This window comes from Neopelma chrysocephalum, unplaced genomic scaffold (genome assembly GCF_003984885.1).
Source record: "Neopelma chrysocephalum unplaced genomic scaffold, ASM398488v2 Primary Assembly neopelma1_24, whole genome shotgun sequence".
Taxonomy (NCBI): domain Eukaryota; kingdom Metazoa; phylum Chordata; class Aves; order Passeriformes; family Pipridae; genus Neopelma; species Neopelma chrysocephalum.
Window position 1 is genome coordinate 40,997,376 of NW_020897693.1, and position 17,515 is coordinate 41,014,890.

Consider the following 17,515-nt stretch of genomic DNA (forward strand, 5'->3'; position numbering starts at 1 on the left):
TACCAGCACAACAGTGAGATTATATTACATCAAAAAATTTTAATGGTCCCAAATATATACTCAACAACTAAGCATACACTCAGGGGGGCAAAAAAAATTATGACACAAAAGTGACCACATCTAGAATTCCACTCAATCTTTAATCAAGAAGGGACAAACAAATCCCCCACCTCAAAAAAAATTTCTGCAGTTTAAAGGGCAAAGGGAACAGATTTAAAAAAAAAGAGGAAACTTTATATTCGGCCCTCCCCCGTAGAGGTTTTTAAAACCTGTTGTAGCTTGAGTAAAATGTTCAGAATGTACGATTTCAAAGGCAGGTCTCTTTTTTACAAAGAAACTGCTGGCATTCTTAACTAGTGAAGAATTATGGCAAAACCCGCCTTTTCTTCAGAAGTCTCATACATGGTCCAAGAAAGCATATTCTGATTGTAGCAACTGACCAGCCAATCCAGAGTTCCACTAACAAAACTCCTGCCCTGTTGGCTTTTTTTTTTGTTTTGTTTTGTTTTCCATTTCCTTCCCTGAGAAAAGGGCAACATGTGGTCCAAGCTGGAGAGCTCAAAGGCATAAGTCTTTCCCCTAAACGAAGTATTTCTCCTTCTTCTGCTCCTTTGAATTGGCACTTGATTGGCAGAAATCCATTTGTATAGGTTTATCTGTGTCACAGACAGTAATTCACAAAAGATTGCTGCTTTGCTGTGGGTTTGTTTTGTTTTTGGAAAAAATATCCTTCCCCAACTGGTAATGTTCTTCAGCAGTTGCCATTATGATGACTCAAGCTTTGCTTTCTTTGACAAAGGTAAAGTTTCCTCTTTATCTTCATCTTCATCATCCTCTTCATCATCATCAGGATAATCTACAAGCCCAACGAGGCCTCCCTACGAAGACAAACACAATTACTATAATTAAGAAAATGTTTGCACATCGATACTTCACATCTGTATTGGAACATGATGTCTGCACAGAATATTGCCATAAGCATTCTGGTTCAGGAGGTTTTGAATAAAACGAAGCAGAAGAAAAAGAAATCCTTCAGTATGAATGACATTATCTGAAAAATTTTAAATGAATAAATCCAAAATGGGGTTTTACCTATCCAACTGGAAGTATTTCCAGTTCAAATTAAAGTGAAGTCAAAAATCTACTTAGCTTTGCTAAGTGTCACTGCAGCTCCATCTGTGAAGACGTAAATTCTATTTTTACTTAGCACAGCTGACTGCAGTGAGTGATTTGGAAGCACTTCAGAAACAAATACAGAATATCCTTTGAATTTGAATTTTTGAGTTATGACACTTTTAGAACACAGTCTGTCTTCAAAAAAGTTAGTTTAAATGTGTAGTAACTTAAAGAGCTTTTTTGAGTAAGATAATGGAATGAGCTGTACAGGTTACAAAGCTTAAATAATGAAAATGTATCTAGCAACATTAAAACCTTCCCTGTATTTCAAATAACCACAAATTTTAAGATTAGGCAGCTCTGGACCCATGAAGAAGCAGCATAAACTTCTGAAACTTCCCCTAAGTATGCTGCAATTTCTGAAGCTTAACCAGCATTTAACTACAATGGCAGTTACTTATACTTTACTCAAAGGTCCTACTACTTATTCAGGTGCCTAATGATGGACATCCAAACCAGAAAATTTCAGTCAACTGTCTACCAAAATACAACTTGAAAAAACATTACACACATTCTGTACAGTCACATACAACACAACACTGAGGATACTACCCCTAAAACAGCAGCATCGGATAATTAACGAAAAACCCAATTTCAACACTTTTCTAGTTTGTGACTGCGGCACATTTTACTCTGAAAGAATGTACCTTATGCCTGAATCCACAAGTGGTTTTTCAGTGCTCTGCATACTCAGTGTAACCTCAACATTTTTCTTTTGCCACCACTATTTGACTTTTTGGAGCCAATACTGTATGCAATATGTTCCATACGTAAAGACTCCATTTCAGACTCAAGGAATTACACTGTCTGGGAGAGAACAAGCCTCTACTAAACTGAACTGATTTTCAAGCCAGTTACTTCCCTTTTAAAAAGTGCTTGACTAACTCTTGGGTTATGTAAGGAGTTTCCTCTACAGAGGGATTTAGAGGAAGTGTTCCTTTAGTTCTTCTGTCAGCAAAACTCTTCTAATTCAGGTGTTTTCAACAAAAGGCAATCCAAATACAAACTCTTAAGCCATGTTCAATTAGAAGAAAGAAAAAAACTTAACCCGCCATTTACCTTCGCTAGAAGTTAGGTGAACAAGCAGTATGGTGGCATTAAAAAACAAGGATGAATCAGAGTTATTCCAAGGCTATGTGACAAGTGGTATACGTACCTGACCTTTCAGAAATGCAAACATGTGTTATGAAAATAAATTTTCATTATTTGAACTACCCCGTATCAACACTATCCCATCTGGCCCCCTGTGCTGGGAAAACACCAGTCACTATTTCTCTGACTTGGTTTAAATAGTTTTAGCCAAAAATCTGATAAAATCCAACAGTGTCCTAAAATGTACTTCAAAATGCTAGTTTTGAATATTTACTGCAAGTTGTAATACTCTTTTAAAGGGGCTTTCTTCTATTACTACAAATATACTACTTCTATTACTATTCCAAACCAAAGCTATATGTTAGTTCAAATGGTAAAAAAGTCTCACAAGGATATTAAAAATTGTTTTGCCTTACAGTAACCATCCCCAATACAATTTCTTTCTTTCACAAATGCCAGTTATGTAATCTGAACAATATTAAAAACGGTGAGAGCAGAAATCTTCAATGGGTGTGGCAGGACACTGTAGAATCTAGCAAACTTTTGGCCATGTTTCCAAAATATTTCTGTATTTTTACCTGCCAAATATCCCTGTGCAATTTAATAAAAGTAAAGTGTTATCTGTATTTCACAGTGAATATCACTGCTAAGAGCAACCAGCGGTGTGCTTCCTGCTTGAAGAGTTTGTGCATTAAAAAATCTTTTATTTCTTCTATATATGGCAGATCTCGTTAAAAATGCTGAAGGCCAAACAATAAGTCCACACAAACCAGACAGTCCATTAGTGCTTAACGTGCCAGAATTCACACAAATGTGAGACAGATGCTAAAGAAAATTCCTACTCTGTAACAATGAAGTCAACCTAATTGAAAATTACCTTAGTTGTAATAGCTGCCATCTGAGATGTGCTTTTAGAAACTGATCCTGGTGAGCCAGGGGACCCTGGAGACCCAGGGGACCCAGGGGATCCAGGCAGATTACTTGCAGATGACTGGCTGGTAAGATTAGATTTTGTACCACTGGAAAAAGAAAGTTTGAAACTTGGGCTCTGGCGACCTGAAAGGTTAGTTTTCAGAAGAACTTCCTTTTCTTCACTCTCTTTCACTGGAGGGGGAAAAGGAAAAAAAAAATAGCAAAAGTAAAGCATATTACTGAATGAAACACTTAATTACAAATCACTTTACTGTGTGGAAACAGGTTTAATACTTTACGTACAACTCGGTAAAGTGAGTCATCATAGACTTTTTTTCCATACTACTGTACCTACATCTACCAGCTGTTGCCACTGGCCAGGAATGAACACTTTTGTTCTATGAATGATATCACCTAAACATTATGAAGAAAATTTTTAATTATAAACCTGAATAAAACACAGGAAAACTCAACTATCAGCAAAGATCACTGAAATGCTTTAAGAAATCAACAACAACATTTTGTATTGTTCTGCTTTTAAAGACAACAAAACTGTTTTAAAGGGGTATTCCACCAACTTGATGTCACAATTTCAAAATCTACAAGCTTCAGAATAAATACATGCAAATCCTTCACTGCAGTAGGACTAAAATAATACAAGTTATGGCATTCATCTTCTCATCACTTACATTTTTTTCTTTCCATGAATTTACTGATAGGGTCCATAATATCCTCATCATTTTTAGGTTTGTCAGAAGGGGGCACCACTGCCTCTCCATCTTCCATATCATCCTCATCAGTATTAAACCACATTTCCTCCTCATCCTCCAGCGTTCTTGCATCCCTTCTGTATCTGTGGTTTCTCAAAATGGAGCGCATGCTACAGAACAGTAAGTTTTAAAAGTTTAGGTTCAAAAATCAACTCATTAATAATAAAACTTCTGCTCCACAGTTACAGTGACACTGTACAGGTACATACATTGTAGAGCAATAAAAAACACCAGTAAATCATTCTGTAATGCAAACCTTTGTATTTTCAAAGCAAATATAATTAAAAACTTTTCTATATAAATCAAATACGGTACAACTCTGCTAACAGCACTTTCAGACTATCTGTGCAAAATTTCGTAGCTTATAAACAGTATTATAAGAAGTAATTTCGATAAATCTCACTGAAGTGTTGCATTCAGGCTTGGTTTGCCAGTTTGCACTGATAAAAAGTTGTAAAACAAAGAGTTTAGAAATTATAGACTTTTCCTCTGAAAATACTTTGTAACCTGTCAGTATTCAAGGTCCAACATTAGGAAATTGCAAGGTATTTAATAAGAATGCTAAATACACTTTTAAAAATAAATCTAGTTCTGAGTAAGTTGCTTGCCAGCATTATCATCTGGATCTATACATCCTGCATCATTTTACACTGCATTTAACCTTGAGTTCTGCTAGTAGCGCAAAACTGTGACTTTAAGTGGAACTCTTCTGAATACTTTTATGGCCCATGCCAACAAAATGTCAGTCTCCTTCCTTAACCAATCTGTTCTTTGCTAAAACATGTAAATAGATTCTTGTTATTTTTTCATGTTAATATTTCTGGGGTTTGACTTAAGAAATTACATTGACTGTGACAGGACTTGTGCAGCCACTATATCCAATGTAGGAAGAAGGTAAAAACCGAGCTGGTTGAGCTCCAGACCTCTTGAAGCTCTATTTTCTGTTGGATAAACTCATGCAGCACAACTATACACAACCCCTTAGCTCAACTGAAGCCAAGAAAAGACTAATGTTTTACCTGCTATACTGGATAGAAATTACTGAATTACAGCTGGGTGTTCTTTCCAACAAATGCCTTAATGTAAGTAAGAAGCAGAGGCTTGAATTTCACAGCTGTTTAAGTGATAAGCTTAGCTGACACAAGCCAAAATAACAACATCTCACCTATAAAATATTAGTACTCAAAACTGCAGGTCCTACACATGCTCTTGGAAGTGCTTCAACATTTTAAAATAAATGCAGACTTATACTCTTTATTTTAATTGTACAAGTCTCAAATTTAAATACTGGTTAAGAAATCTTGTGGCAGGAAATAAAAGTCTGAGGTTTCAAGATGTCCTTGTAGGACTAATCAGGATTAATTTTTTAATGTTTTCTCAAACTAATTCAAGACAGTAGAACAAGAACAGGTCTTGCTAACAATTCTTAAGAGTAACTCATCTATTCACACAAGCAGTCTATCTTGTTTTAATGACACTAGACATAAGTCAAAAATAAATGGAGTAAGGAGGCCTAAACCTCCTATTTTTATACACGCCAGCCTTTTAACCTTGGGTTACTGTATATTAAGGAAAGGAACTTTTGCTCTGGCAAGCAACAGAAGGTGTGATTCAAGTGTTACATCAGATTGTTTTTTACTCCATCAGCAGCTCTAAAAGGGACAAAAAAGTGTTCTCTGAAAATTTCTCTGCATATTCTACTTCTCAGGCATTTTGGTAGAGCTTATCTGAATATCTACTCCCACAACTAACTAAAATAAAAGGAAATCTGATGTGTGAATTTTTTAAAGGAAAAAATCCACAGAATGATAATTCAAAACTGAGCAATCATTCAAATCAGCATTGAAAATCCGTTATTTAAACAAATGAACTTTGGATACTCGGTAGCTTCCAGCCTCATTAAAATAGTGTACATAAGTTTAGGATATGACCAATAAGCATTATGACTGGGAGTCCAGCAACTAATGTTAGCTGAAAGTTGATTTGATCAAAAGTCTGCAGCAATGCATTTGAAAATCCCACTTTTAGTCAAGTAAACTTGACAATGCTTGAGATGCAAGCAGGAGTCTAAATTATGTATATTTCCCACTATCAGAGAACAATCCACCAATATTCTGAAAAGGGAATTAATGCATTAATATACTATTAAGAGCATTGAGTGCATTTTACCTGTCAAGTTTTGGATTATCTTGTCTTTCCCTTTGTTGCTCAAATCGTAGTTTCAGTCCTTTGAATGTCTGCACATAATCTACATCTTCCAGTGCCTTCCAGTAATTTTCAATTACATGAGCTGTTAACGATTTTATATCTTCCTACAGGAATGAACAAATATAAAGTGACTTATTTTCATTCAAATGAATTTATTTAATACAATATAAAAAGTAACTGAAATGAGAAATTATTTTAAAATATGCCACTGTGTTAATTAGCTTATGTAAAAACTAGCATTAAGCATAAAACTGCAGTTAAAAATCTAGTGTCAAATATTTAATTAGTAAAACAGCATCAATTTTCTAGAAGTATCTTTTTCAAAACACATGACAGAACCCAAAACCTGATAACAAAACCATACCAAACCCAATTCTAAAACGCCTTTCCCATTGTAACTTATAAATATTTTTATATTGATAGATTAACAGGTACCTGTTGAATTAAAAACATGTTTATGAGATACAGGTTTGGCATTCATATTATTTCTTTCCTTGTCGCAAATAAATTAATTGTGTAAAAATAACTATTCAATGCATTTGTTTAGAACGAGAACAAGAAAGCTATTTTTCATCAGAACCTAACATCAAGTTTTTTTTCTTTGTGGCTATGCAGTATTGGTCAAGGTCCTTTACAAAAGCTTCCCAACCCTTCTGCTATTTCAGTTTAGCTTTGTAGTTGCCCAAAGCCACTCTACGCAGCTGAGACTAGCACAGGTCTGTACACTGCTGCAGGAAAACTGCTCCTGTGCAGTGTTTTGCTTTCTTAACCATGCACAGTCCTTGAAATACACTGCAGAATAAACATCTGAATTACCATCCACTAAGGGTTATGTGCTTAAAAGTAATCTTTTTGGTTATGTGCTTAAAAGTCCTCTCTTGTAAATAGTAATACACCAATAACAACAGAAACACGCTTTTTAAAAATTTGCTGTCTTTAGAAACAAACTTGGATGAAAAAAAATTGACAAAATTATTGACAGATACCAAGAAGTAGTCTGGGAATGCAACCTTGATATCTGTGTGAAAAGGTGGATAAGAAAAAAAATAGTTATTTATTTTCCCATGGTATGATCTGTAGAATCAGCACCCAATCTCATGGAGTATTGAAAGACCACACATGCTAGTATGACCCTGGCTGGACACCAGGTGTCCACCAAAGCTGCCCTATCACTCCACTCTTCAGCTGGGCAGGGGAGAGAAAATATAACAAAAGGCTCATGGTTTGAGATAAGGACAGGGAGAGATCATTCACCAGTTACTGTCAAGGGCAAAACAGATTTGAATTGGGGAAACTGACTAAATTTATTACCAATCAAATCAGAGTAGGACAATGCAAAAGAAACACAAATCTTAAAAATATCTTCCCCCACCCCTCCCTTCTTCCTGGGCTCAATTTTACTCATGATTTTCTCTACCTCCTCCCCCAAATGGTGCAGGGGGACAGGGAATGGGGTTCCAGTCAGTTCATCACAAGTTGTCTCTGCCACTCCTTCACTTCTTCCTCCTCAGGAGCAGGACTCCTCACACTCTCCCATGTGAGACAGTCCTTCACAAACTTCTCCAACATGAGTCCTTCCCATGGGTTACAGTTCTTCACAAACTGCTCTCATGTGGGTTCCTTCCATGGCATGCAGTCCTTCCCAAACAGGCTGCTCCACTGTGGGTCCCCCCATGGGTCACAAGTCCTGCCAGCAAACCTGCTCCAGTGTGGGCTCCTCTCTCCATGGGGCCACAGTCCTGCCAGGAGCCTGCTCCAGCGCAGGTTTCCCATGAGGTCACAGCCTCCTTTGGGCATCCACCTGCTCCAGTGTGGGGTCCGCCATGGGTTGCAGGGGAACATCCTACCTCCTCATGGTCTTCAAGGGAATTTCTGCTCCAGCCTTGGCCAGTGGCACATTAATCTTGGAGCCAGCTGGCATTAGCTCTACTAAACACAGGGGAAACTTCTAGCAGGTTCTCCAGATGCCACCCCTTTAGCTGCCGCCCATTAAAACCTTGCCACACAAATCCAATACAGCACAGCACAAATCGGGGTCACCTATATGGATTAACTTTTTTACAGCTTCAAAACCAGTTTTCAACCAACTCCGCCATGACTATCAGGTCATCTCAGCCTTACATTATCTTGAGTTCCAACTCAAAAAGGAAAGAGATGATCAGCACTGAAGATTTCAAGACGTGACAAGGCCTGGTGACTTACTCCTCCACAGCTGTCTGCACCCTAGTTTGGCCCCACTTACCACATTTACAGTCTGTACAGCATCTGTCAGAATCTAGATGCAAACAACAGGGAGGAAACAGTACTGTGCAGACAGCCAAACTGGCATGAATATTTAAGAGGCTCCCCATGGAAGGGACTTTGTAGCACTCCATTAATATAATGAAAAGACTGGTATCTCTTTTGTATATTTCCATATTCCATTGAATTGTCATTACAGAGCAGAGCTAAATTTGATGGGTTTGTAGCACTGGTTTCACATTACATTTCTGTCATACATAACAAGTCCATCCAATTTGCATGATGAAACTTGATTAGTGCTGCCTTTGCAAATCTGGGTACTGTGAGTACACTATCAAGTGAATTTAATTTTCAAGTAACGGTACTGTTTAAATGTAGGAAAGAACATGTACAAATATGTAACAGTGGTAGAAAAGAAGGTTCATATAAATACAGTATCATATGGTTCCATTATGATAGCATAATTTAGGGCAAAAGCAAAAAGAAATTGAATTACAAGACTAAACAATACAGTAATTATCTTCAGCATGTAACAGCACTCACCACTCTGATAAATTCGAACATCTCTATTATGGCAGAGTTCATCAGATTATAACGGGAACCATTATTTAGAAATGCTTTGACCACAGGTTCAAACAAAAAACTTTTCATTATATAACGGTTGTAGAATTCATCCTTTAGCCCAATTATCTTTCTCTTGAAACGAAGGGCACCTGAAACAGAAGCGTTGTCAAAAGAATTTTTAAATTTAAAAGAAAAAAATGCAAAAATTACTCAGCATTAGTTAGGGCAATTTACAACCTCGGTTTGTATACAGCCGTACATTACCAGAAACAAGTAATACATTCAGCTGTTCTCTGATTCTCTATAGTCTTGACGACACTGTTGAAGATTACTTATCTGTTTTAGCATAAAAAAATCCTCCATCATAATTGTACAAATGAAACTACCTCTGTTCACTGAAGAAATAATACAGTATTGTTTAACTATCTTATTACTAATATAAAGGTGTATTTTTGATTTTTAAATTACATATGGTAAAGGTAAAATATTTTCTCAGTAAAGAACTGAGAAATGTGCTTATCATTCCCATTATTCAAATGTAAGTTTGATTAGATTTAATTAGTTCTATTTGATTAGGATATAAACTATCTCATTTTAAAATTGGTAAATGACCTTTTCTTCACACACATAATAAGGCAAAGGCTTAATTTACAAACAGTTTGAAGCTCTTTCTGAAACTCCAAACCGTATCCAAGTGAGAGAATGTCCATGTATCACAAGAAAGTACAGTATGATCTCATTAAAAGGCAGCACATTTTGCTTAGCAACTAGGTGTACAGGAAAAAGATTATTAAAGATCTAAAATCAAACGCAGGTTATTCAGTTACAAATTTAAAAGCTACTTCTCACTGTATGGTACTGCTCAGTCAGCTAAGGCTTTGTTTAACTCTTATGTGCACAACAGAATTATGGAAAAAATCTCTTACTTGCCTTCAGAATTAAGTCACACTGCTTTGCCATTACTGAGCTGTGCATGGTCAAGAAACCATCAGAGTTTCAAGAGCAGCACACAGAATTTCTGTGCAGTTTAATGCAGTCAGGTAGCTGTATCTCTAATTAAGTACCTCTGATAACTTCTACTAAAAAATACCAAAGCTTACAGCACTTGTCTTAGTATATTCAGTACTGATATACCATCTTTTCAAATCACCTCTCCACTGAAATGAAAGAAAATAATTGTTTTTCTCAAGAAAAAATGTTATCAATAAATGCAAAATTATTTCCTAATACTAGCTGACATATCTATAAACTGGTATGAGAAATCTAGACTATAACAGTAGAATTTCCATATTCAATCACAACTTGTTACGATCTATGAACAGTTTTCTCCCAGCAGAATGAAGACACGTTAACACTTCACACTGACAAAATACTAGTTTATTCCTTAGCTTTCAGACTTACACAATGCCAGGAAAGCGTGCTTCGAGGCCATGAGAACGAGTACCCTCCGCAGGATATCTTTGTTAATGATGTAGTTCTTTATGTGATAGGTATGATGTTCTACGCAGAAAGTCAGCAATTCCAGTATTAATGCCAAGAGTTGGGCTGTTTGAAAATCATCTGGAATAGAAACGAAACCCAAATAATTAAACTTATCTGGAATACCGCCTTCAGAAGCTAACTTCAAATATCCAACTGCAGTCTGGTAAACATTTCCAAGTTCTTGTATATTCCCACAGACAGTTTATGGGACATGCTGCAGGATATGTTTAGTCTTTAAAACAGAAATTGAACAAGCTTGTTATGGATTATTTTCTACAAATACAGATATGGCAGAAAATCTCCTAAACTACAGAAATAACTACATTTTCTTAAATTGGTGTTTGAAGAGTACAGAACTGAACACTAACACAAGCAGTCAGGCTTATTTAACCAAATCTCATTATGATGTCCACATATCTATATCATAAAGTATCACCCCATATGCAGTACCTTGACTAAGTCTGAACCGAAGTTGTGATCTATGATGCCTCTTAACAAAACTACTATGCAAGAAATATCTCAGGCTCTTCTAATACTAGTAATAAAAACTGCTGCTAGTAGCCAGCACAAACAGTTGCTTCATCACTGATCTTTGTTTTCTTAGCCCAGTGTAGGAACAATACCCTCAAATTCAGCACACCTTCTTAGGGGAAATGTTGCAACATCTCTGGTAATCCCTGACCTTAAAAAACATTTACGCACGTGTACAAGTCTATGTCACTGAACTACCCCATGAGTCCCCAAAAACTATAAAAATACTTTAATTTTTGCTGAAGCCAAATTTGCAGCAAATGTTGTCACTTCATAAATCAGGTCTCTTGTTATGCTTATGTATTATTCAAATGACTAAATCATGAATCGACACTTTACTTTGAACTATGTAACACAATCTCAGACTCTCTTTAAGACAGAAAATGTCCTTTGACAGGTATTCATTACCTTTGCTAGGCTTGTCCTCTGTAGTATTGGCCAATAAAGGGGCTGTCAGAACATGCATACAATGTTTGTAGAAGAAACCCAAGAACTCTGTCTTTTCTGTTTTCTAAAGAATAAAAAAACCCCACATGTAAAACATATCATCAAATACTCTGAGAAACTCAAATATAATTTCATTTCAAGGTATTTATCATTTCAAGGTATTTACTTACATTGGCAGTGGCAAGCATATTTTCTGGATCAACTAAAGTACGAAGCAAACCCATGAGTAGCACTGCCCCTCCAAGTTCTGGATCTGTGTCACAAATCATGTGTTCTATAATGAGGTTAATGAGCAATATATCCTAACAGGGAAAAAAAAAAAGGACAAAGATCAATTCTAATGCTACTCCCTTTTCCCAAATCTGAAAGTACCTTCTGAAAGGGTTACTGCCTGGTTAAAAATGCGTTCTAGCAAAATTTTGTGAAGTGTGAACAACTACCAAACAAAAAAGCCCAAACTTAACAAAAACAAATTAACTTTACATACCACTGATACATACTGATCACTGGTTCAACAGTAAGAATGCAAGCAGTGAAGAGGAAACTTTTAAAGCAACTAAAAATGGTAATGAAATTAACAATCTAATTTCGAATTTAGTCTGAACCAAAACATCAAAAGATCAAAAGTACACAGGCACATCTTGAACAGTCTCAAAATTCAACTGATTTCTGGAAGCACTTTCAGAGTAAAGAAGTTTTAATTTGTATCCCCCTTTTAAAATACATACCAAAAGATTTATTTCCACAAACATACAACAGGAAATTTTATAATGCTACTGAACTTGATGAAATTATTTTCACCTACAAATAACCCCAACATGTATTTGCAGAAAACAAGAATAACACATGAAAATGAAGAATAACATTTACATTTCGGAATACCTAAACTGAAGTTGCTTGGTTACCACTCTTCCCCATGGAAGAAGAGAGGCATCAGACACAAGTGGCTGGAACCACTAGCAATATTCACTGTCCCCTTTCTTTCAGTACAGAAGCAGTAGCACCAGCAGCTTCCTGTTCTCTGGTATGTTTTTGGCAGTTATAAGAAAAAAACATTACCTATCTCCTCTGTGGAAAAGGCAGCATAATATTTTCACTCCACTGGATACCACTCTGGTATACCTTTCTTGCCACTAGTTGTGTGCTAACGTTTTGTATTAATCAGCTACAGAGGATCTTTGGAAAATCTGTCAACAACTGTTCTTAAACACTTAGGGCCATAATTCCTCTTTCAACATGTGTGATAATAAACTGAACACAGGTTTCTTATATGTAAAATAAAAACACATGTACATGCCAATATCAAGACTGAAATTTATATTTCACATTTTAAGGAGGACATTGTTCAAAACATTTTGTTTTGCTTGTATGACTGCTGATGTTAACCAGAATGGTGGTTTATGGTAACCTGTTTTACTTTACATACAATGCAACAAGTATCTGTGAACAGGTGAACACTCATGTCACCTGACTAACAGAACTTTTAAAAGCATTGTAGTTCAGTGTCCTGTTACCATCATGACTATATCCCATACTTCTTCAAAACCAGGGCTCATGTCATCATAGAGTCATAAATCTAAAACAGTAATTTCAAAAAACAATACACACATTTCTGGGGACTCTCTACTTACATCATCATTCTGCTGCGCTTCCTGCATGACAAACTCTCGTACCATGGATGGGTTGTATTCAACCAAATAAGAGAATATATCAGTGGCTGCACTTCGTACTTGTGCATCATCCATACCCTGGAACAGTCAAATAAAATCGTTTGTTTCCTTGAAAGGCTTAAATGCAACCAGAAAACATATAGCTTTAATTCCTACTCAAAAGTCATACCTAATTATTGCTAAAACTATATTCTAAAACTGAGTCAACTCACACTGCTTCCCTGTACATTTGACAACTGTCGGGCAAAATAAATTTTATGGTTTTGCTGCCCTTCTATTTTCTTACTTAACTGTACACCAAAAGATAGGAAAGCAAATAAGAAAACAAAACCAGAAGAATGCCAATGTAATATTGTAACTGCTTTTAAACTTCTACAGAAGTATTTTAAACATTCTGAAGCTCAAGCTAAGACAAGGCAAATGAAGCAAACACATCAGAGAACTACTTGCTGAAGGTCGTGCTGAAGTTACTTTTTAAAAAAACCTCACTGGAGACGAACAAAATTGTTATGACAAACAGAATTGAAATGACTTACCAATATGACTTCTAGTGCAGGCAGTATGCCCATATTTGATAAGGTTTTGAAAAATGCATCTCTGTTTTGAGGTTGCAGTGTTTGTGAGAATGCACAAAACTCTTTCAGAAAATTTACCTGAAAACCAGGAATATACCAGTCAGATACAGGTGTCCCTTTGTGGTAACTGTCCCTTTCATGTACATTTACAGATTTCTTACCAATTCCTGTCTTTTCTCCTCATCTGTGGCTTCATCTGTTAGTTGTGCAAACAAGTCTGTCAGAAATTTTTCATCTTCCTACAAAGGCAAAACAATACCATTTGTTTATTTGACAATATCAAAAGGCATCCAAGTATAACATAAAGTTCTAAACCATGCCTCCTGGAATTAAGAGAACATATGCTTGTATACTGTAGTTAATCATACCAGTATCAGCTTTCTAATTCAATTTTCAAACAAATTAGTATGAATCTTGGTTTTGAGTTTCAATCATGTTCAGCACCACTCCCCTCCCCAATAATTCACTCTTGGTTACAACATATGTTGTGTTGCCTTTGGCTGTCCTTTTTCTATTTTCTACTGCAACTCTCATCGTTTCGTCTATGACTTCCTCTTTGTCTTTCTTCCCCCTTGTCACATGCCTGTCCCCTTAAACCACACTATCCTTGCTTCAACTGTTTACATACATTTATAAACATGACCTCCTACACAGCCCTACACACACACACACACACACACTCTCTCACACACATATATATATATATATATATTTTTGGAATGTTATGAAATCTCTGCAGCAGAACAAAAGCAAGGACAGGATGATGGGGGGGCTGCAGGAAGGGGTGAGATTCTTTCTCCCACAATGTTGTGAAAAGGTTGAATTCTAGAAATTAAATTAAAACAACTGTTCCTACTATATACAGCTTTTATTGGGTGTTCTGGCTGGCAGCAATCAAAAACCATTCCATTATTTTCCATGCTGCTGTACCTTAGCAAAGCTACAAACAGCAGCAAACACATTAGAAATCTGTATTTTGATTGAAAGAAGCAGCAATACTTAGCTTTTCATAATCTTTACACTCCTAAGAACTAGGAGACTGTTAAAATAGAAATAAACCTTGTGCCATCCTTTCCCCAGTATTATACAGAATTAAGACAGCACCTGCTTGAGAAAGATACCTGTACATCAGATATGAAGAGATTTTTTCAGAAATCTGCCAGTGTTCTTTCTTGTGAAGTCAGTAACACCATGTGCAATATCCCTCCATCCCACAGCCACAGCGCAAGAAACCCAAGTTACTTTGCTTATGTTTGCACCATGTAAAGCAAAACCATGAAAGCACTTTAGATACATCCACAAAAATTCTCTTATGTTGTGAATACCTCGGTACCTCATCCAGGCTCCCCTTGAAACCCTGTTGAGCAAATGAATACCTCAGTTCTGACAGCATACCTTGCTAATGGTGCTATAACACTGCCACAACACAATCCAGGATTTCTACATGGCACTGCTCAACACAGATAAACCCAAAATAGGTTGGCACGAGCTACTGCCCTACAAGGCATTTCACCGCACTGTAAGGTAAACCCTAAATTTAGAATATGCCACATGTTTCTTCTTGTCTGATGCTGTGCTGTGCTCCTAACCTGACCCAACAGTCCTGTGACAATGAAAAATAAGGACTTCTGGACACAATTTCAGGTGCTATTTCTATGACTGCTTCAAAATCAAAACAAAAAAGAGACAAGAGAGGTCTCACTTGAAGTGTACCAAAATTCACTCTAGAGGATCAAGCACAGGAGATGTAAAGTTTGACTTTCAGATATCAACACTCAAACATGTTCTAAACAACTATTAAGGTGTTTGATTTCAAGAAACATAACTTTAGCTTGGATGAGAGAATACAAGGATATTGGACTACATGCTATCCAGCTGTTACATGGTTTTGTAACTTTTCTGTTCTAATATTTAACTCATTAGATATCACAACATAACTAACCCACAGCAGAGATACTGACATACTTATTTACTGAAATAAAAGAAAAACCCAACAAAAACCAAAATACCCCCCCTCAAGTTTTTTTGAAGAACATGCAGGTTATTCTCCATGATTAGCAGTGCATTTAAGAAAAGGCTACACAGTTTGATTTCATTTCTCTTTTTTCTGTTTTGATCAAGATGCAAAACTAATCCCAGCTATGAAAACTATGGAGAAGGTGCACACTTATCCCCAGTTGGAAACCGTAACTCCTATTTCCATTCTCAGAGTGAAATCAACTTTTCACCTCTTCCATAATACCTGAGAATAACGGCAAGTCAATATCACAGAAATATCTCAGAATGATCACAGGGGAAAAACGATGGAAACGTCAGCATTTAAATATGTAAGAGCCGTGATTAGACTGCTTCTGCATAAAAAAAAAAGTATACAATATTACCCAAAGTATGAAATTGGGATTTTAAAGTCAAAATGTGGAAGGAGAGGAGACCCTGCATTGTTGGTAACATGTGGGGTCTCATTTATGACCCACTGCAGTTACCAGAGACAGGGGTGGCTGGGGAAGCTGCACCTCCAGCACTACACAGCAGAGCAGGACAGGCAGGACCTGGCTGAGCAGGAAGGCATGGGCAGGACCCCAGCTCAGCTCTGGGACCGGATCCTGCCACGTCCCCAACCAGTTCAAGAGGTGGTTGTCTGCAGCAAAGGGCAACTCACTCACCCTGTTACTGGGCTTGGGACTTGTAGAGGGAACTTTAACACTGGCAAGTGACAAAGGTGTCAATGCTGACACTTAATGTTTCAAGAAGAATTTGCAGAAGTTTGGTCTGTAACGATTTTTCAGCATTCCAAACATATACTGCAATATAGTATTTTACAATTCTGCATTACATATAATTTTGAAGTATTCCCCAAATGCTTCAAAACCCTATTAAACACATTATACTTTGAAATTAATAAGATTATCTGAAAGATCTAGGACTCAGAAAAAACGTGATCTATTTAAAATCAGACAAATGAAGATGAATCTGAGTGGTTTGAAACATCCCACCCTTACATGGATAATATGCAGTAAATGGCAGTTATTCCGAGAAAATAAAAACAACTTGTTACTAACTTCACAGTTGTGGCTTAGCCCTGAAAAGCATTTAGCATTTATCTCATTCCAGATGCTTAATGAAAGGCAGACAGGTTGCTATTCATGAGAAAAAACTTAGTCCTCTCACATTTATAGAAAAATTGTGATTGCAATGAATATTCTAAATACAAGGTTGTCTCTCTCAAGCTGTAAAATTACTGTCAAGGGCAGCATATCTAAAGATACATTCCAGAACAACACTACCAGAATCTATGGAAATGCTCAGTCTGAGGGCAGAGTTCACATGTTTTAGAAGTCACAAAGCACCAACACTGAATGCTAGAATTACACAAATTTAGATGTTTTCTTTTTTCCCCAACTTATAGAAATCACCCAAAAATACACCTATGAAGTGAAAACAGTGCAAATGCACAATACTTTGCAGTATTTGGCCTCTTCATACAGACAAGTATGAGAACACATTTAGATGTATCTTAGAAGCTGTGAAGGTCATAACTGTTTTTCAAGAAAACAAAACTGCAAACAATAGTTTATGGGGTAATTGTACAATCTAGTTATTTTCCCCATGCACAGAAATTATTAAAAGTGCAACACTTAAACTGTGTACACCAGACGCCAAGTATATTCATTTATGCTTTTGTAAGATCTACGTAGATGCTTCTAGGATTTAATAAATTTCAAAACTTATGAAGATAAAATCAAGCCAGGCCAACTGCTCCCTCAATCATTCATGACTTTAAAAATACGAAAACCCACAGATAAAGTAGGGTCACAAAAAAAGACACTATTTACATTCGTGATTCAAC

At 36.5% G+C, this 17,515-nt stretch overlaps 1 protein-coding gene across 2 annotated transcripts in view; it reads right to left on the reverse strand.

Annotated features, from left to right (window-relative positions):
* PPP4R3A (protein phosphatase 4 regulatory subunit 3A) overlaps nt 1-17,515 on the reverse strand; it is a 45,136-nt gene continuing 27,621 nt past the window's right edge. Inside the window, exons 4-14 of one of the 2 annotated variants that reach the window (XM_027673541.1) lie at nt 13,830-13,907; nt 13,630-13,746; nt 13,055-13,171; nt 11,594-11,725; nt 11,385-11,487; nt 10,365-10,523; nt 8,943-9,112; nt 6,120-6,262; nt 3,870-4,060; nt 3,146-3,372; nt 1-878 (exon numbers count right to left, since the gene is read on the reverse strand). In XM_027673541.1, the coding sequence (XP_027529342.1) occupies nt 765-878; nt 3,146-3,372; nt 3,870-4,060; nt 6,120-6,262; nt 8,943-9,112; nt 10,365-10,523; nt 11,385-11,487; nt 11,594-11,725; nt 13,055-13,171; nt 13,630-13,746; nt 13,830-13,907 (1,551 nt within the window). In that variant the 3' untranslated portion in view covers nt 1-764. The remainder of the gene's footprint in view (nt 879-3,145; nt 3,373-3,869; nt 4,061-6,119; nt 6,263-8,942; nt 9,113-10,364; nt 10,524-11,384; nt 11,488-11,593; nt 11,726-13,054; nt 13,172-13,629; nt 13,747-13,829; nt 13,908-17,515) is intronic. The other variant, XM_027673536.1, reaches the window with a different exon arrangement.